Genomic DNA, 21,905 nt, shown 5'->3' on the forward strand with positions numbered 1-21,905 from the left:
ATGTGTCTGTATCCTTAAGGCACTGCACACAATAAACTCTCCTTAATGAACAGACATCTTGTGCTTTATGTCTGTTTAATGCAGTATGCACTTTTGCTCAGCTTGGCACTCCACAGTTTTATTTTCCTTTTATATTGAAGAAAGGCAACAATGCATGAAAATTAAGATAGATAAGCTGGATTACAGTTGGTAATCTTCTAGATATCAATAAACTGGAATTTTCTATCAACAGTTCTACTACAAGGAAGTTGACCTGAAAAAGGACAAATCAGTTTACGTAAATGATACATGTTCACGTAGTAGGCAAGATAATTTTTAGTGCTTCATTTTACATATTCAAAGTAGTAGCGATATCTGCTTAAAGTACACCCTGTCCTACCGTAGCCACACTAAGCTGGGCTTCTGTTTTGATTTTGTGTAAATATTTGTTAACTGGAAGCTGCTGTAAATTGATTTCAGATAAATAATCTTAACAACTGTAGCTTTTCTAAACAAAGTAATGAAACTTTTTAGACCTGCTGTAGCACAGTTTGTGCCTGTCATGTGTTACTGAAGACCAATTCATTGTCAAAGCTGTACTTCTAATTGATGTCAAATTCATATTTTCATATTTTCATTTTTTTAAATATTTTATATGCTGTTCAGTGGAATAAAGTTTATAGAGAACACAGCTTCCTTTGCTGTTTTATGTTCTTTTGTACTGGACATTTAATGCAATTCCTCTAATTAAGTTGAAAAGGAAATGAATGTAAAGGTCAAGGAACCTGTTAAAAATAAAAAAAAATTATATGGGCATTTTGTACTGCATATGTGTACAGGTACAACTGTCATCCGTTGCCACTTTTAACAAGATTGTGAAAGCCCTTACAACTCAAAATAATAAACATTATTTATTCTTGTGCAAACATTAGGTTCTAATTTAGTTGAAGTCTTATAATTTAGAAGTTCTGGAAACAGTAAACTGTGTGCCTGCTGGAAGTTGCTTACCATGCACACTTAAACATGATCTAGTCTAATATTTTGGCTTGCTTCTTGAAACAGCTTCCTTTAAACAGGCTTTAAGTTTTAATCTGACTTGTCAGCCCTCTAAAATGTTCTCCCTCCATGTGGATGTTCTCCACATCATCCCTCATCTTTATCAAGTGGTATGATGGGTGAAACGTTTCATTTAGCCCTGTTTTATGTAAAGCACTACCAAATTTTTTTTAGCACAGAATGGTGCCTAGATTCAAACACTGTCTGTAGATAGATTGGCATGAGGGGGATGTTGCTCCTTTTGTAAAAAGCTCTGGGCCTGGGTCTTTGTCTTTATGTATCTCTTTGTCTATAAAGTGTAAACTCTGAAAATAATGTAACTTAAGAAGGGATGTCCAAACTTGGCAAAAATGCATTTTAAGTGAACTGGATGTAAGGCATCAAACTGAAAATGAGGATCTCTTAAGATATTGCATTCAAAAAAAAAATATATATATATATATAGAAAAAAAAGTGCCTTAAATTACTGCATTCTGTTTGAAACAACTTTTTCCTGAAGCTTCCATGTAACTTTTCAAAAACTGACCCATCATATTAATACATCTTTACACAAGCTTACAATGACCTGTATCTTTACAAGTAATCCTGTGTGTTTTTCTTCAGTTCATCTACTTCTGATATTTATAATCAAAATTATAAAATCTAGCTGATAGTTTTGCCCAATACCAGGACAAGCACATTTATCACAAAGCTCCCCCAGTAATAAAAGTACAGTAGTAGTTGCAGGCACCATACTGCAACAAGTGCAATGCAACGTGACTTAGTTTACCTCACAGTGAAAGAAGTTAATTGGGTAAGTGGGTATCTGGCATAGAGCACACAAAGTGGCAGTACTTTCATATATTAAAAAATATTCTGAGGTGTTCAGGAAATAAATTTCACTAGCTGTCAAACTGTCATATTCTTCATCAGGGCAAACAAGAGCAGTGCTACTTTCTGTGTTAGTGCCAGACAACTGGAACACCATCAAGTAAACATGACATGTGGCGAACTGTAACTTCGGATAGAAAACTTCAGATAAAGTTCCAACACAATTCTAACAATTTCAAAATGAAACCCTTCATTACTCCCTGTGAGGAATATTTTTGCTGGGAGACTTTACTTAGTAGGTGTGTTTTCCGCTGCTGACCAAGGTTTCAAAATGTGTGTAAGATGCTAACTTTTTGAAATGAAAGATGCTTTTGTTCAGCTCTTGTATTTTAGGGTTAGTTTGGGGTGCCTGTTTGGCACTGGGTTCACTTGTCACTTCTCATCTCACACGATGTCAGAAACTGTTAGAGCCTTAACTAGTATTTGAGGGACTCTCTAGTCTTCTAGCAGGACTTCTAATTCATAGGTTCAGATTTGTATGGGAGAACCAGACGTTTCCGGCAGCTTCCAATTCAGTAATTATAACAGAACTGGAATAGGCTACACAGGGGCTGTGCCATGTGCCCTGACACCCGGTTGGTGCTAGGACCTGGGGTGGGACCAGCAGCAATCAGGGCTGCAGCTTCACTGCTGTCTATTTAAAGACTGCCCTGAGTCAGGAGAAGCGAGAGCTGCTGGGGATGACAGTTGCTTCAGGCAACCCTGGGGAGGACAGGGTTGGGGGTAAAAATCAACGACGAGAGCCTGAGCTAGAAAGAACATGGAGGGGTACCGTGGTGCAGAGTGCGACCGGGCATCTGAGACGTCCTCCTTCATAGAGGATGAAGAAGAGGAAGAAGAAGAAGAGGAGGAGGAAGAAGAGGAGGAGGAAGAGGTGGACCCAGAGGAAGCAGAGGAGCTGACTCACAGGTACTGCCTCCCCTGGAGCCTCAGCTCGTAGTGCTGCCTGGGGAGGTGAGGGTTTGGGCCTGGGCCTGCTGAGCCCCTCTTCCCCCTGCCCTGTGGCTTCAGGGGCTTTTTGATTACCGTAGCTATGAGGCGGAGGCTGTTTTGGGTGGAAGTGGCTGCAATGAGATTTGCGCAGCAAGCGCCAGCCCCGCGTTCCCTGAAAGCTTTTCTATTTAAAGAGCTGCTGGCCTGACAGCTCAAGTGGCATCTCCCTCTGCTCCTCCCCTTCTGGCTGACTGTCACGTATCAGTCTGAGAAACACTGGAGGTTTGCCTGCTGAAGAGAAAATGGTCGAGTATCATAATCGTGCTTTGGATTTTTTTCCCTTTTTTCTACCCTTGCTCCCTTCCCATTCATCCCTCCCTCACCAGTCGCTGTATTTCCTGAAAAAGGAAAAGCTTCATCAGCTTGATCTATGCTACACTCTCCACTGACAACCAGGATTTGTGGGGCTGATTTTTGGGTGGAAGTAGGAATACAAGGAATACTGTCCCACTCCGAATTTTTGTTTTTATTTATTTATTTATTTATTTTACTTATTCTTTTTCACTTAGTAGCTGTTGTACAGAAGCTGCTTGCTGTCCTAACACTGCTCTTTTTACTGCGAGGAAAATGTGGAGAGGGAACTTGTCCCAGTGTGCAGTGGATGGGGCTGGTCCTGCGCTGGGGCAGGCAACTCAAGGGGGGCTCTACTGACCACAGTGAAACAGAGAGGTCTGAGAATTAACCTCTGTATCAGGTTGCAAGATTTTTTTAGCAAAACCTATCAGTTTGGGTTGGATAGTGTTGGGAGAACCAAAAACATAAATGGTAGCAGTTTAAGATATTTTCAGAAAGCAATTTTGAAAGAAATTTAGGTCATACAATTCCTCGTATCTAAGTGCTGTGGAGCCATCCTGCATTTAGAAACTAGTCTGTGCTTGTCACCTTCTTGATTCAGTGGACTTCACAGGAGAGAGTGAGATGGCCACAGAGGGGGGTGGGACAGCCTCTGTGCAGAACCACTCCGAGTGCTCTGTGGGAACTCAGTTCAAACAGGGAAGCATAGCACAGGAGTGCAGGAAAACAAGCCTCTCCGCTGTGAGAGTGAAGAGCTGGGTTTTCAAAGTGAGGAGTACTGCCTGTGTCTAATGCTGATTTTATCCCAATGGAGATGTTGACTTAGGTCCACGCTGGCAGAGAGCTGGGTTACTTGACTATAAACACGTGTACAGCTGCAACCCAACAAAAAACAGCTAAAGCTGGTGCTACTCACTGCAGACAACAAAACCACTGCTGACTAGATTGCCCTTTAATGCAGCCTACAACTAAATAGCTAGTAACACAATTAGAATGGTAAAAATAGAACTAGGAATGGCTAACTTTTCCATTAAAATAAGGGTCATGCATGTATGTATGTATGTATGTGGGAACATAGTTACTAAGCTCTTGCTAGGAGGTCAGCCTCTCCACAAGTGCCTGTTTTCAGCTCCCTATGGCTGTGTCTTGCTTCTGGCTAGCAGCCTCTGCAACATAAACTTGGGCACTGCATCACAATGTTTAATTAAATCACAGAAATCATTCCCTTTAGACGTCAGTTATGTTTTAAATTGCAGAGTTCATACCTACCCTTAACTGTCTTCCTAGTAAGAGAGATCAGATTCAACCAGAGAGGTTTTTTTTTGTTGTTGCTTTTTTTGTTGTTGTTGTTTTTTAACAGCTGCACTCAGTGCTAACAAATTATAATTTAACTCCATTTGATTAATCAGGCTAATAGAGATGAAAAATTTTGGTTTTGGCACAGATATGGAGATATGGTAGCTGCACTTGGCACTCAGAAATAGCATGATAAAAGTTAACTAAAACTGATTATTTATCTGTGTAAGTTTTGTTGTGGCAAATATCAGTGTGCTTGTAGATGTTAAAGCCTTCTGATCCGCTTGCTGCTGGGGCCAATCTGTGAAGCAGTGGCTAAGCAAGAAGCAGCAGAGCCAAGCCCCTGGGATATACTTAGTCTGTGCAGTAATTATTGGTTAGCAAACACATTTTAAAGCCCCAGTTGCAGAACAGATTTCTATTTTGTGTTTCGAAAAAGTAGCTGAGAGGATATGTAACCAATATGCAAAGTTGGCTGAAGATTGCCTGTCCTGGACCCTGCCGTCATGGATTTATTTTTAACAGCCCCAAGCTCTCTGCCATTTTCGTGTTCCTGCTCTACATGCAGCAAAGCACCTGATTGTGCAACACTGCAGTCAGCGGGCAGTTTCCCATGGGCTCCTTCTATTTCCATCTTTCAAGCATACATGTTCTCATTCCTATTTTATAAAAGAGTTATGCAACACAATGATGGCCCAAGGTCAGGAAGTGCTTCTGTGAGTGAAGCAACGAAGTCCTGGTGTTCCCCTGCTCCTTTCACAAGCTCCAGATGATTTGCACCACTTCCATGCACATCTTTTTGCAGCAGTTATGGAGTCTGGCACATTTTTTGCTGCAGTTCTCTTCATGCATGCCCCTTCCAGCAGAGATGCCTGGCCTTTGCATCTTGTTATTCCCCACCAGCTGCTGTAACACAAGCAGATGCCTGTGTGATGGGGTTCTGGTGGTACACTAGGGTAAAGGTTGGTGCTGTTTTCCTTCTGTAGCACAGACAAAATGCCAGTCAGCTATCAGAATCCCATGGATTACTGACAGCACTGCTGAGAACAAACAGAAAATAGTATTTCTCTGATGGAAAATGCTTTCCTATAGGAAATGCACTACTTAATGTTTAGGGTGCTCAAAAAAAAAAATAGCATAAATATAAAGCAGCAGCAGAGCTTATGACTTGTCTAAGAATTACGATGCCCATATTAAGATTTTTAATGAAATTTTAAAATAATTTTGATTCTCAACTCAGTTTTTCTATACTAGAAATGAAAGCAAAACTTGGCATCAGAACCTATTATGAAACTGGTCTAAGGCATCACGTCCTTGTCAGCATAAATAACCCATTGATCCTCAGAGGGTTCATGCAATATTTTCTTGCCTTTGGGCATTTTGCTGTCTGAGACTGATGACTCTTGACAGATGTCTTTTGTTTCTAATTCTGTGTAGAATTAATCATTTAAACAGCAGAAGTATATTGAAAACATGTTTTGTATATTTTAAAGCAAACAGCAAATAAGAGTATGATGTTAGTAAGTTAGTAAATTTTTGTGTTGTTAACTGTGAGATTACAGTCCAGTTATGGAAAGGGAGTACCCAACTGTTTTATGTACCCTCTACAATACTGGAGTATCTAACGATTCCCGGATGTGTGCGTGACTCTGGAATAGTTCTGCCTCTCATGAATTCCCCAACCAACTTAATTCTGCAGTGGGAAAGTCACAGGGTGTGTCTATATCCAGGGTTTACACATAAAGGGCTCTGCAGGCAATTTATAAGCACTTCCAGGTAACTTCATTAGTGGTGACATAAGAAGGACAGTAAATGAGCAGAAAGTCATAGAGTCTTTGAATTTATTTATTCATCTATTTTAATGAGGGTCATTCCTCAGGAAGATCTGAAGTTAGCAGATTAACAAGTGAAAGGCTGGGTTTAAAACACTGCATTTCTTTAAAGCCTAATTCTGTTACTCTGAAGAAGGAAATGCATGAGCTCTAGCCCTAGAAAAAGCACAGAAGACAGAAGAGATGCTGCTGAACTTACAATTGCTGTTGGTCAAAAGAGCGGTAAAGGCAGAAACCGCACAAATGTATGGAACAAAATCACAGAAAAAATGATGTGTTTACTTCTACTGGAACAGCAGTTGGGTCAATGCTTTTTATTCTCCTTGCACCGTGTCTGATTCTGGAAGCAGCCTTCAGGAAATGAGATGTCTTATCTGTGCAGGTCATTTCTACACCTTGACGTCTCAGTTGTTTCATGGGGTTGTTTCCAGCTTGTGAGGTGTCATGCAGCACAACAACAAATTTGAATCATACCAGGAATGACAAGGTCTGATGTGAAGAGGATGAAAAGAGGCTCTGGATGATTTTAGAAAGCTAGTGCTTCTAAGTGTTTCTCTGTAGTGGCAATGGTGTAGCACAGACAGACAGACTTCAGTGTCTGAACCCTCCTGCTCTGGCAGATGGGGAGGGGAAAACTCTTCCCAACATGATACATAAGGGAACATGTGCCCAGCCTTCTGTGCTGGACTAGAAATCCGAAATCACAGCAGGCACAGCCTTTTGAGAAACAGAAGACTGTGAGAAGGAGGAAGTGGGAAGAAAAATCTGGGGTTTGGGCTATTATGACAGAAAGAACAAAACAGATTATCAGTGTATTTGAAAACTGTAAAAGGTTTGAGCCACTGTCCATTAACAGACTAGTGTGACAACAGGATGGGGTGTGAAATGTCCATCTAAAATATAGCAGCACTGGCTTTAGTCCCTAGGTGCCAGTGTGGACTACAACTGCAAGTCTGGAAAAGAGACCATGACATGAATTAATAAAACTCTTTGATTAGGCAGGGCCAGGGGTGCCCACTTTTATTGGCTAATATTGGTTGAAATGGGAGTGCTTCTCTGTTCTGTGTGGGACTTCATTTTATAGCACCAGGTAATGTAGAATAGGTCAAAAAGTATATGAGGGCTATGTAGAAGTTGAAAAGTCTGTAAAAAGCTTAGATTTCTAGTATTGTGAACTCAGATAAGATATGAATTCTTCCTTAGTATTAATGATATTGATTTTTCTGCTGTTGTCATCTTTGCTAAGCCCAAGTTAACCAAATGCCAAACCATGAAAATGGCAAAGGAAAAGCTAGCAGCAAAATTGATACAGGTTTCTTTGGTTTGTTTTTTCTTCTGAAGTATATATTTTGCCTTATGAAGCCAGCCTTGCTAGGGAGTACCATTCCTAGGCAAGTGAACAGCTGTACATGCTGCGTTTTTGTTTGTGTTGGTTTTTCACTCTGGGTTTTGGTATTTTTGTTGGTGGTTTTTTTTTTGTTTGTTTGTTTTTGTGGGGTTTTTTTTGTTTGTTTGTTGTTGTTGGGTTTTTTTTGTTTGTTTTGTTTTGTTGGTTTTTTTTGGTTTTTTTTTTGTTTTTTTTTTTGTATGGGTTATGTTGGGTTTTTGTATGGGTTATGTTGGGTTTGGGATTTTTTTTTTTTTTTTGGCTAACCAATGATTATTTGTTATCATATTGTCAGATTTGATTTGAACTATGGGCTTTAGTGCAAGTTGTCTTGCAAAGGACTGCCTGCAGGCCAGCCCAGTCACCACTACTAACTTCAGTCTTTGGTTAGTGCAGACTACATCAGAGATGGAGTATGATCTGCATGAATGTTAGCATAGCCAGCCCATGTGCTTCTTGTGCTGTGATCTTTCAAGCAAATTCCCTCAGTTAGCTGAAGGTAATGCCAGCAGTGCTAGAAGTATTAGAAGATTAGAATCTTTTTTGTCTTCTCTCAGAAATCTTTGCCTCCTGCTGTGTGCTTGGTGCCATGAAGGCTAATGCTCAGGGCTCCTCACCAGTGTTCCTTTGGCCTTTGGCACACTTGTGATGCTGGATCGTAGCCTCTGGTGTCAATTGGGTTCTCCTTTCTTCTCCTTTGTTAAAGTGCTTTATCGTGATCACATATAAATTGGCCTTATCCTCAGTTTAGTGAAACTGGACTTTGTGTAGCCATAGGTTTGTAGCCTTCTCCACTTCATCTCTGCTGAAGCTTCTGCCAGCTAAGCACTCTACATTTCTTTCAGTTAGCTACTAGCACAATTATCTGTTATTAACTAATATCTACTCAAGGATTATGGGTGTTGAATGCAATAATCATCATTCATATGCTTTCATGAAGTAACTATTACAGCCCTAATTAGATTATTTTTCTTAACAGTACTGTTTCAGTGTCTTTTTATTTCTTTCAATATTCTCTACATTCTTATTTCTGATTGTTGTTTGTTTTTCAAAGCTTCCAAGAACACATTTCTTTTTCTTTTTCTTTTTCTTCTTTCTTTTTCTTTTTCTTTTTCTTTTTCTTTTTCTTTTCCTTTTTCTTTTCCTTTTTCTTTTCCTTTTTCTTTTCCTTTTTCTTTTCCTTTTTCTTTTCCTTTTTCTTTTCCTTTTCCTTTTCCTTTTCCTTTTCCTTTTCCTTTTCCTTTTCCTTTTCCTTTTCCTTTTCCTTTTCCTTTTCCTTTTCCTTTTCCTTTTCCTTTTCCTTTTCCTTTTCCTTTTTCTTCTTCTTTTTCTTCTTCTTTTTCTTCTTCTTTTTCTTCTTTCTTTTTCTTCTTTCTTTTTCTTCTTTCTTTTTCTTTTTCTTCTTTCTTCTTTCCTCTTTCTTCTTTCTTCCTTCTTCCTTCTTCCTTCTTTCTTCTTCCTTCTTTCTTCTTCCTTCTTCCTTCTTCCTTCTTCCTTCTTCCTTCTTCCTTCTTCCTTCTTCCTTCTTCCTTCTTCCTTCTTCCTTCTTCCTTCTTCCTTCTTCCTTCTTCCTTCTTTCTTCTTTCTTTCTAAGACTAGATTTAATTTCAGCCTGTGACAGTTTGATTGCTTATCATAAGGATTCAAGTTAGTTTTATAAAACATTGCTATTTCATTCAGTAATAGCCTGGATGGTTTAGATTGTTGAATGTATTCTAAATTACATTATTTAATATTTACACTGCTTAGACAATGAAACAGGAGAAGACAGCAATAAACTATTCTCTACTACTGTGCAGATTGCATAAGCATTTTACAATTAGGCAAAGCAAGTGTAGGTGCAATTAAAACACTGACAGTATCTTATGCATGTTTAGTACAAAATTTTAATTATACTGTGAGCTCATCAGCCACTGGTTCAAAATCCATATGATCTCACAAGGTCAGAAGAAATGCAGTTTTCCTGGATTGTCATGAGCATTCAAACACCTCCCCTTTGTTGAACTAACTTTGCAACACAAAGTCTTACAAAAATTCATCTAAAATACATCTGTCAGATGAAGTATGACTTTGCTTCTGTTTCTGTTTCAAAATTTATGCAAGTGCAGCATTTTTATAAGGTTGAAAAAAATTGCTTTAATGCACCGATTTCACTGCAATAATTTGATGTTATTTGATTTTATGGCTCTTTTTCTTTCTTTCTTTCTGTTTCTTTTTTTCTTTATAGTTTAAAAGATCTTATTCAAAGTGAAGATGTGAAACCCAAGCTGCAGTACATCATGACTAACCCCTCCTTTTCTATGGTAACAGTTCAAAGTGAAGATAGTGGGATAACATGGGAAACCAGCTCAAGCAGATGTTCTACTCCCTGGACTTCAGAAACTAGTACAACTTCCGATCTTTACAGTATGGAAAGTTCTCCAGTGGGTTCTCCTCCAGGAAAAGTTATTTTTATTATGGATGAAGGTAAAATTGTTCGGAAAAGGAAGCGTAAACCTTCAAGTTGGGTGCCACTGCCCACACATGTGAGAGGAGGTCAGGGCAATAAGAAACGTGACTCTTCTGGAATGCAGAGGCAAGAACCAAGAATTGTTCTAGGAGATGTGCAGGGCTCAGTGTTAAATGTTGAACAGGTGGAAGCACAGGACACAGATGAAGAAATGTTGGAGGACAAAGAAGATTTGGAGAATATTGCAGAGCAGCCAGTAAAACGTGCTCCAATAAGATCAATATTTAGAGAAAGCAGACTGCGAAAAGTAGGGCCAATCCTCGGAGGACCAGTAAAATCTAGGATCCAGCTGTTCAATTCAATTTTTGGAGGGACTGGGCCACTCCCTGAAACACTAGAAAAAAGTAGAATCCACAGAAAGAGTTCAGTTTCAGGAGAATCTGAATGCTTCCTTGAAGAGTCAGTAAAAGAAAGATCGCATAAGTTCCTTTCAGAAACAACACATACAAAATCTTTCCAGAGAACAAGTAGAACTTTTGGAGCACCATCAGAAAGAAAAAGGAATCAAAAGCAACAATCCACAACACATTCAAATCAAAGCTATTCTTCTGTAACACCTCTTGAAAAACAGCTTACTGGAGAAGATGTTTCATTTCAAAATACCAAGCCTGTTAAAAGAAAAGATAAACAAAGCAAGTTTTCAAAGTCTGGCGAAGAAACATCTTTTCAGCATGAAGAAAGAAAAGACAGGCAATCTCAACTGGAAAATCTGAATCAGGTATCAGGGCGATCACAAAAGTTCAGCCCCCCTGAAGAAGCGAGGAATCAGCAAAGTTACTCACGTTCGCCTGCAGCTAATAGAGCAATAACAGAACAGTTAGCAACTACTGCACTAGAATCTGATTATAAATCAGAGGAACAAATACCACTTCCTTCAGATGAAGCTGCAAATAAGAAACTAGATCAATCACTGCTAGTAGCATCAGATCTTTTAGATGAACCAAAGGAGCAGGAGATTCAGACCAGCTCAACACTGCAGTCTGTTTCAGCAGATTCTGTTAATAAATTAGACGGACAATCTACCCAGCCTACAGAATCCACATCAGAACATCTTGAGAAGGAAGTACAGAAGTCAGCAGTTCAATCTTACTTACCTAATGCTCCGTCAGCTAAATCCAGATATTCCACTCCATCTGAAACAAGACAGGAGAGTATTATTCCTCAGTCATTAGAAACTACACAATCAGAGTCTGAACATGTGCTTTTATCACATTCTGTAGATGAAATAGAGAAGCAAGAAACAGAGTGTCACTCATCAGCATCTGCACAGTCAGAAACTGTGAAGAGTCAAAGGACTCCACAGCCAGGAGTGGAAAATATTTGCTTAGAAAAGCAAACAGAGTCAGAACACGACTCATTCTTTGATCAAACAGAGGATCAAGTAATCAAAATAAATTCATGTACTCCTGAAAAGACAGATTCTAAATATTTTGGCATTTCATATCCTGTTCACACAGAAATGCAAGAAACTCATAAAAGATCAGTTGTAAATAAAGCAGGAGATTTGGATCACCCTGATTTTTCTGTTAATAAAAACTATCAAGCAGAGAGTGCACAAATGGATATAGAATATCCATATTTTTCATATTCCACTGAAGAAAATGAGGAATCGGATAGAAAACAGGCAGGGACAGAACATACAGATTTCTCTTTTTCCAAGGAAGTAACAGAGGAATTGGAGAGTGCACAGCTAGACACAGATGATTCGCATTTCTTATATTCCAGAGGAGAAGCAGATAAATCAAAGAGTTCACAAGGGGAGACAGAGCAGCCAGATTTCTCATTTTCCACGGAAGAAGTGGGGAAATCAGAGAGTCCACACCTGGAGACAAGACATCCAGATTTCTCATATTCCAGGGAAGAAATGATGGCATTAGAGAGTGCACAGTTAGAAATGGAGCAGCCAGACTTTTCTTTTTCTAGGGAAGAAATAGAAGACTTGGAGAGTACGCAGCCTGAGATAGAACATCCAGATTTCTCATGTTCCAGGGAAGAAATGATGGAATCAAAAGATGCGCACCTGCAGTTGGAGCAGCCAGATTTTTCACTTCCCAGGGAAGAAACAAAGGAATTGGAAAGTACACAACTGGAGACCAAGCATCCAGAATTTGATTTTTCCAAGGAAGATGAGCAGGATTTGGAAAGTACACAGATGGAGACAGAGCATCCAGATTTCTCTTATTCCAGGGAAGAAATGGTGGAAAGAGAGAGTGCACAGCTGGAACAGACAGACTTCTCTTTTTCCAGGGAAAGAACAGAGGAATCAGAGAGTGCACAGCTGGATTCAGAACATCAGGATTTTTCATTTTCCAGGGAAGAAACAGAAGAGCAAAAATCTATTCCCTTTGAACTGGAACAACCAAAGTCTTACTTCCCTGAAGAAGCAGAGCAAGAAGGAACAGCACAGCATGAGTTGGAACCTTCAGACATATCCTGTTTGATGGAAGAAGCAGAAAAAGAAAACACTACAAAACTTAAATTAGTATATCCAGATATATATGATTTCACTGGACAAGATAGGACGCAGCAAATGGGGCATAAGGAAACAAGACATGCAGATTTACCATATCCAGTAGATGAAACAAAGCATCAAGAATTGGCACAAGTAGATACAGACAAATCTCTTTTGTCATATTTTGGTGACACAGGAGAACAGCCACAACCTGTACAGCAGGATTCACAACCTGAAGATAAACTTTACTCCCTTGGCAAGTCACTGCAAGGAGAAACTAATCAGCTTCAGTCAGAGTGCCCATTTTTGCCATATTCTGCTGCAAAAGAGCAACAACATAAAGAAGAGTCAGTTACTTCATATTCCACTGGAAAAACAGAACAGGAAATACTGCAACCAAAGGTGGAACATGCAGATTTCCCATATTCCCAAGGAGAAGCAGCACAAGAAGCAAAAAAAGACATAGGGAGTCCAGAGTGGTCGTGTTTCATTAGTGAAGCACAACAAAGTGAAATTGTACAACAAGCTTCAGGAAGTAGGGATCTCTCATTTACCACTGGAGAAACAGTGCAAGAAGAAAAAAAGTCAGAATCTTTGTACTCCTCATGTTCATTTGATGGAACAACACATGGGGAAATAGTTCAGCTGGAGCAGGAACATTTGCTTCCTACCTATTCCACTCCTGATAGTCAGCAAGAGGAAACTACATTACTGGATTTGGCTCAGCCAGACACATCATATTCCACTGGAAAAATAGAACAAGAAAATAGAGTACAAGGAGTACTGGAAGTGCTGGAAGAAGCCCAACCAAAAGCTACACAAATTGAACTGGATTATTCAGATTTGCCAGAAAACTGGGGGAAAGCAGAAACACAGGACATGGACCAAATAAAATTGGCTCAGCAAGAAACAATCGAACCAGAGTTAGCATGTATGCCTTTGCCATATTCTTTCAGTGAACTAATGCAAGAAGAAAGGGAAATGGAACCAGCATATGCAGAACAGACACTTTATGCAAGTATAGACATGCAGGAGGAAGAGACACAACAGAAATCAAGGCAAACATTTATTTCATGTTTCACTGGAAAAACAGAACAAGATGACATAATGCATCCAGAGCAGAAGCAAACATTTGTTCCCTCTTCTAGTGGCAAAGAAGCACCACTGAAAATGGAAATGGATTCAGAATATCCAGATTTGCCATATTCCTCTCACAGATCTGAACAAGAAAAGTTTAGACATCCAACTTTGCCATTCCGTTCAAAGCAACAAGAAACTACACCACTAGTGATGGAATATCCAGATTTTTCATGCAACACTGGTGAACTGAAACCAAGTAATGCCATACAGCAGGAGGCGGAATATCCAGAGAAGTCATACTCCATGGAAGAAATGCAACAAGAAGCAGAATATTTAGGTTCACCGGAAACTCTGGGTGGAGCACAAGATGAAACTGTGGAAGTAGAATCTGAATACCCAAATGTATCATCTTCTGATGGGACAAAAAGCCAACAAGAAGCCTCACAACTGGTTTCAAAATATCCAGGTACATTGTCTTCCTTTGGTGATTTTAAAGAACAAGCAACTCAGGAGTTTGAATCAAAACAGAAAGATTTGCCTAGGGTGGCGAGGAAAAGAGCTTTACCAGGAACAGAACAAATAGACTCAGATCATCCAGATTTGACATATTCCTCTGGAAAAGCAGAGGAGCCAGAAATTGCACAATCAGAAGCAAGACCCTCTGACTTTTCACATTCCACAAGTGAAACAAACAAACAAGAAGCAGCACTGTTGGATCAGAATCACAGAAAAATTTCTGTTGATAGAGAAAAGCAGCAGCAAACACCAAAACAGCAGGTAAAGCAAGAAAAGTTTTCATATTCTTCTGGCAAAACGGAGAAGTTAAAATACGCTGAAGAGGGCTTTGAAAGACAAGAGTTTTCATTTTTCACTGTCAGGCCAGATGAAAAAATGGCTCTGACAGAAGCAGAACACACTGAGTTGATATATCCTCTGGAAGAAGCAGAGGGGCAACAAAGGGTACAACTGGAATCAGAACGAATGGATTCAACTTACCCCTTTGAAAAAGCAGAGCAGCAAATGGCTCAGCCAGAAGTGGAAACATCTCTTTTGACCCATTCTGTGGGTAAAGCAGAACTAGAAGAAATAGCAGAACCAGGGCAGAGACATCCTGACCTGCCTCATTCCGTTTTCGAAATAGGAAAACTGCATAGTGCAGAGCTGAAACCTGAACATCTTGATCTAGCCAGTTCCTTCAACAAAGTACAGGAAACAACACAGCTGGGGAGGAAACAACTGAATGTGTTGGATGACCATGACAAAAAAGAGAAATGCCCACTTGCTAAACTGGAGTTGGGTAATGAAGATCTGGCATCTACTGCTGATAAAGCTGGACAGCAAGGGATGGTGCATACAGTCTTAGAATGCCCTGATGATAACCAGTCTGCCAGCAGAGCAGAGCATCCACAACTAACAGAAGAGAAACCAGGAGTTCCAGATGCATCTTCTCTTAATGGAAAAGAAGAACTAAGAGGAATGGCAAAACCGGAGCTGAAGCACCCTGATTTATCATATTCCATTCATGGAATTCAACCACAAAAATATACACAGCTGGAGTTAGGAAAACCAGACCTAGCAGCTTGGCCTGGCAAAATAGAGCAAGCACAACCTGCACAAGAGAAGTCAGGCTTCTTACTTTCTGTCAACAAAGAGGAAGTACAACCAGAAATGGGACATTCACAGTTATCTTATTCTGTTAGTAAAGCAGAACAAGAAATTGCACATGAGGAATCAATCCATCCAGCTTTATCTGCTTGCAGATTAGAACAGCATGAATTCATACAACTAGAGGCAGAAATAATGGATTTATCATGCTCAATTGGTGAAACACAGCAATCTCAAATAGATGAACTGGATTTGGAATATCCGGATTTATCACATTCCACTGGCACACTACATAAACAAGAGGTGCAACCAGAGCTGGAAGAGGCAAGTGATTTTTCATCATCTCTCAGCAAAGAGCAAAGAGAAGATGCAGGAATGCAGGCAGAATGCTTTGAGTTTCAGTGCTCTGTTTGGAAAGCAGAAAGGCTGCAAGACTCACAGGTGGAATCAGAATGCGCATATCTGTCATCCTCTGGTAACACAGCAGAAGATCGTGAAACGCCACAATCAGAGTTGGAAGAACTTGATTTGTTGCATTCTTTCATCAAAACAAAGCAATCATGGGGTTCTCCGCAGCCTGATCATCTAAATGTCTCAGATGCCATGACCAAGGGAACACACCCTAACTTGCTTTCTTCCAACAGTGAAGAAATACAGAGCGCACAACTGGATTTTAAACAAGAGAGAGAAAGCTGTGCATCACACACAGAAGAAGCAGCAAAATTGAAGTTAGAACAGCCAACACTTTCAAGTGTTCATGGCACAGAGGAGAGACCAAAAAGGACAAAAATGGAAGGAGAGTTCCCGGACATCTTGTATTCCTCTGGTGAAAAAAGAGAAAACAAGAAAGAGAAACGAGATACAATAAGACAAGATTTAGAGTATTCAAGTTTATCAGATTCTACTGACAAAACACAGCAGCAAGAAATCACACAACCTGAATCAGGACAACCAGATTCATCATCTTACTCTGAAAAGAAAAAGCAACCACAAACTGTTCAAGTGGAAGGAGAGTATCAGGAGTTGCTATATTTCCCTGGCAAAACACAATGGCACGGAACAGCACAACCAGAGTTTGAACATCCAGATTTAACATATTCTGTTGGCAAAGTAGAGCAGCCACAGGCTTCACAATGGAAATCAGAGCAGCCTGTAACAACTCATCACACTGGAACAACAGATCAACAAGAAGTGGCACATTCAGAGCAAGACTTGAGACAAGATTTTATAGATGACCCTGGTAAAACGGATGAAATACAAACTGTGCAAGGTGAACTGAAACATATGGCTTTATTGTCTTCTCCTGACAAAACAGAACAAGAAATGGCAATGTCAGAGTTGCAACATCCACAGCTATCTCATGCTGTACGAGTAATAAAAGAGAAAACAGACAGTGAAGATTTGTCACATTCTACTTGCTGTCAGGAGCACCACAAAACTGTACAACCAGAGATGGAAGAAATGGATTTGTCCTATCCAACTGACATATCAGAGTGCTCACAGTCTGCCCAAATAGTACTGCAACAGCCAGAGTCTTTGAAGTCTTTTGACAAACTGGAGGCAAAGGGATTGGCTCAGCCTTCCTTTTCTCACTCACTTGGTGAAGAAAAGCAGAAACCATCTTCACAGTTAGACTTAATGCAGTCACGTTTATCACATTTACTTGATAAAGCAGAAAAACAGGAAACTGCACAAGAAGTGTTTATGTCTTCTGATTTCTCATATTCAGTGGGGAAAGAAGACCAATTGCAAGCAGAACAAGTAAAATTAAAATATCCAGATTTTTCATATTCTCTTGACAAAGCAGAAACTCATGGAGTGAAACCATTGGGTTTATTATCCTCTTATAGCAAAGCAGAGCAGACACAGACAGCCCATCTGGAACATCCAGAGACATCATACTTCACAGGCAAAACAGAGCAGAAGGATGGGACCCATCCTGAACTGCAGCATTTTAGTTTGCAATCCTCTGCTGCTGAAGCAGAGCAACAAGAAACACTTTTTGTATCTTATACCTCTGCCAGAACTGAGGAACAGGAACCCACAGAACAGAAGTCTAAACAGCCAGATTTACTAAATTCTACTGAAAAAGTAAAAAAGCATGAAACAGCTGTATTTGGAGCAGGACATTCAGAGAAGTGGAACACTGGGATTGTTTCATCTGTAACTACTCCGTTGGAAACTGAACAAGATTTATCCTTTTCCACTGAGGAAACAACAAGCCAAAAAACTCAACCCAGTTCATCTCTGCCTGAAAAAGCGCTATACATACCTTTGGGTATTTCACATTCTGAAACAGAAATGGAAAGAAGTCCGAAGTCTTCACCTGTGACTGGAGGTCAGTCCTCTAAGCATTTAGATTTGTCTTACAGCCAGTGTAAAACAGAAGTGCCATCAGAAACAGAACAACCTGTATCAGGTTTCTTCTTTACAAGAAAAGAAGCAGAGAATACAAGAATTAATCTACATTTGCCCATGGCTGCACAGTCAGAGGCTGAACATGTAATTTTACCTGAAACAGAGAGAGAACAGACTGCACATTACTTCCACACAACTACACAATTAGAATCTGAACAATTAAATAAGACATATTGTCTAGATAAAACAGAGACTCTAGAAAGTCAGGAGTGTTTAACTGTACCTTCAAAACTGGAGACTGAACTTTCACCTCCATTTTATTCAGTGGATGAAACACGGCAAGAAATTCCACCTTATTCAAAACCTGCCTGTGAGAATTTGGTTGCCAAGTACACTCTTGCTGAACAAGAAGAGCAAAGCATGAAGTTAGCTATTCCCCAGTCTGAACAATCAGAGTGTAAATATGTAATTCCACCACATGGTGAACCAGAATTGCAAAAAAATCAGCTATATTCACCTAAACCAGCAAGCCTGAAGACAACACAGTTGGAAAATAAGACCATATTGCACACAAAAGAACAAGATGAACAAGATCTCAGAGAATGTTTGCCATTAGAGCAGCTAAGTTCCCCCAAATTACCTGTCAAGCAGGATAAGCAAGAAGTACAAGCTGATGTACAGAAGGTGCCACAGCTGGTGAGTGCAGAGTCAAAGACAGCTGCTGTAGCAGACCAGCAACCAGTGTCATCAGATACATTTCTACCTTTTCATGCTTTACCTGAAAGAGCAGTATCTGTGGCTTTCATTGATGATGAAGAAAAACAAAATATTCCATCATCTTTAACTAACATAGTAGGCATACCTGAAAACCAAACAGATATAGTTTCAGGTAGTTACGCTGAAGAAGAGGATAGACATGAAATGCGGCCATATTTCACAGGGCAGAAGCATGCATCCTTAGAGCAACCAAGATCTGTTTCCTCAGATCATGTTTACGAAACTGTGGCACATAAAACTCAGCATTATTATGGTGAACAGGGTAGACTTACTTCGATGGAGTCAAAATCTATTTTCCCCAGTCCTAATGAAAAGCAGAATCCAGATATTCCATCTCTTGGACTGGCTAGCTGGCTGGCAGGAGAAGTGGAAGTTCATTCAATTAATCCTATACAAGCTAGCAGACAAACAGGCACTACAGACAATAAGGGCAATACACTTAGAGTTTCTGATTCACTGTCAACTGAAATTTCCCATGGACTGTCCTCTGAAACTGGTCACAGAATAGGAAGACAGGATTTACTATCTCCGGGAGCAGATAATCCAGGTCCAGACAAAGGTCCAGGGAGTGAAACTAGGTTTGGAAACCCTACAAAAAGGGAAGTGGTATCACATCTGGAAGCAGACAAAATGTCTGAAGTGCCTGAACATTACCTGAGAAGAGAAGAAGAAATGAAGCATATGAGCACTGTCGAAGACAGTCAGCATGCTCCAGAACCAATTGAACAAAAAGATCTATTCAATATAATTTCAGAAGGCTATGAAATACTCAACATTCATGCTCCTACACATATTTCTTCCATTGATCAAGAAGAAAGTAAACACATGCCAGATAAACTAGAATACTTGGAAACAAATCCTTCATTTAAGAGAAAATTAACTCAAGAAAGCCATGGACTCTCAGTTTCTGGAACAACAGAAATTTCTGATATCTCAGTTTTGGGAATGTCTGAAAGCCACGAAGTAGAAGAATTGGTCAAAACTGATGATACTGGAGAAACTGAAGAAACTCAAGAAGAAAATCCAGTGTTGTCAGAAAGTGAAAATTATGGAGTCTTGGATCCTGACAATGGTATATCTGAAATTGATTATTTTGAAAAGTATACCTTGATTGATGACAAATCCCCAGTTAAGCCACATTTTGAAAGACCACGTTCATCATTCCCCACAAAAGAAGATCTTAATGAACCTGTGGAACAAGCTACATCTTCCAAAGAAACTGCTGAGGAAGATAATTTGGAAGAGGAGTTTGCGTTACTTGAGGATTTAGATGAAGTGTTTTACGGTACTGTGAAAGGAGAAAGCAAAATGCAGTTCTATGTGGGTGCTCCAGAACCTTTTCCTCTGCAGAAATCGATTGACATTAGCAGTAAAAAAGGTACAAGTGTAGAAGATGAACAGAAGCCACCAGGCACACCCCTATTTGATTCAGAAGAAGGAGTGCTAGAACGATCTTTGTTGTTTCCTACCACTGTTGCTGCTGTTAATCCAGAGCTTCTAGAGGAGCCGCCTGCTTTATCATTTTTATACAAGGATCTCTATGCAGAAGCAGTAGGAGAAAAGACAAAGGATGAGACTCCTTCCGATGAAGAAAGTGGTAACTCTAATGCATCTTTTCCAAGTAGAAATTCAGATACAGATGATGGAACAGGAATATATTTTGAAAAATACATTCTCAAAGATGAAATTCCCGGTAAAGTCCCAGAGCCTCCAAAGGATCAGGTACCCAAAGATGAATCTTTTAGTGGAGGAATTTCTGTTCTGAGTTCAGAGGAGAAACACAACCAGAGCTCTGCTGATGTTTTAAGTATCAGAACTGAGATTCTGCCACAGAGAGGTATTGTGGAGAAAGTCCACAGTGACATTAAAGCAACAATTTGTAAACCAACGCATGCCATTCCTTTTGGAGGAAGAGTAATTGTTTCAGGTTCAAGAAGTGATGGTACTGAACAAGGAGAAGAAAATGTACCTGTGGAAACAACTGAGGAATTGCCAGAGCAAACAAGTCAACAAGAATATAATCAAATAGTTGATTCTCCAGGAACTGCTCATCAAGAATCTAGCAATAACCAGGAAGAACAGCGTGGAATAACAGCAATTACTCAAGTGGAAAAATATGTTCCATATACTAGAACTCCTGTTGAAGACAGCGAAGATGATCAGTATACCCAGGAAATTCTTTCTCATGTTCCTACCATTCAGCAAAGGGAGAAGCCAGACTTTCAAAAAGAAGAGCAACACTCCCGTGCTTATGAAGATTTCGCTGAGTCAATGGACTATGATGTGATAACACAAGAAGAGCTTCTGCAAGATGAAATATCATCTGAACTCACACATGAGGAGCTATTATTTGAAGACAGGGACTCTTTTGAGCATGTTGGGGATAGTTATGAATTTTTTAATGAGCCAGAGCAAAGAACACCTGTTGAACTTGAAGATTCAGGATTTGTGGTGATGTATCCTGAAAAATCAGCAACAAACATTCCTGAAATTGAGAGTCCACAAAGAGAATTGAAGAAAGCACAAACAGATACATACTGTTACCACTGCAAATGTCCAATATCTGCTATTGACAAGCTTTTTGGAGAACACAAAGATCATGAAGTCACAACACTAGAAGATGCTGCAACTAAGATGAAGGTAAGAATTAGTTTGGATGGGGAAGGAAATTCTGAGCTTAATTTCTCTATGCTTCCCAAGTAGTCAGTAGAAACTTCAGAAAGCATTTGAAAGACTGTCATGGTATCTATAAAATAAAAGCTGTTCCTAAATACGTGAGAAATCTCGAAGGGAAAATATAATTAAGGTGTTTCGTATCTTAAGTAGTCCTAAGCATGCTAAGCTGATATTCTTTTTTATTCAGAGGTTTGAATGGCCATGCTTATATGTAGTTGTTAAAATAATAGTCAACTTTTAGTCTTCTTATCTGTGAAAGTATGCTTGTTTTCTGTGTGTTGAGTAAGAATTGGGAAGATATTCCTATGAAGAGAATTTTAGTAGAAGCAGCTCATTTCATTTGACAAAGTACAGAAACCTCAAAATGCATGGGCCATTATCATCACAAAGTGTTCCCCAGTCCAGTTATGTGTACTGGTTGCTTGCAGATATTAGACTTATTACAGAGTTTACAATGCAATTTTAATTTTTTTTTAAACCTTATCCTCATTTTCTTTTCTTTCTGTTCATGTTTGCCAGCCCTAATAGTATTTTAGCTGTGCTGCAGCCAAGAGTTTTACAAGTCTTAGTTCTTTTCACTATTTTTAAGCTGTACTGGGCTAAATAAAAGCAAAAAATAAAAAAAGCAAAACAAAAAGATAGAAATTCATCCCATTTCAGTAGAGTACACCTTCAATCTCAGTAACAGTGGAAATGTTTCGTTTCTGTGGAAGTTCATTCTTCGCTTAATTATAGTTCTAC

General features: G+C 39.5%; 2 protein-coding genes across 2 annotated transcripts in view; one reads left to right on the forward strand and one right to left on the reverse strand.

Moving 5' to 3' along the window:
- SERINC5 (serine incorporator 5) overlaps window positions 1–21,905 on the reverse strand; it is a 510,096-nt gene that overhangs the window by 305,844 nt on the left and 182,347 nt on the right. The window lies entirely within an intron of this gene.
- Window positions 2,561–21,905, forward strand: part of CMYA5 (cardiomyopathy associated 5) — a 49,313-nt gene continuing 29,968 nt past the window's right edge. Inside the window, exons 1-2 of the mRNA XM_065739758.1 lie at window positions 2,561–2,814; window positions 9,935–21,128. Of these exons, the coding sequence (XP_065595830.1) occupies window positions 2,666–2,814; window positions 9,935–21,128 (11,343 nt within the window). The 5' untranslated portion in view covers window positions 2,561–2,665. The remainder of the gene's footprint in view (window positions 2,815–9,934; window positions 21,129–21,905) is intronic.

This window comes from Cyrtonyx montezumae, unplaced genomic scaffold (assembly GCF_038088225.1).
Source record: "Cyrtonyx montezumae isolate F1298 unplaced genomic scaffold, pur_monq_1.0 scaffold_25, whole genome shotgun sequence".
Lineage (NCBI taxonomy): Eukaryota > Metazoa > Chordata > Aves > Galliformes > Odontophoridae > Cyrtonyx > Cyrtonyx montezumae.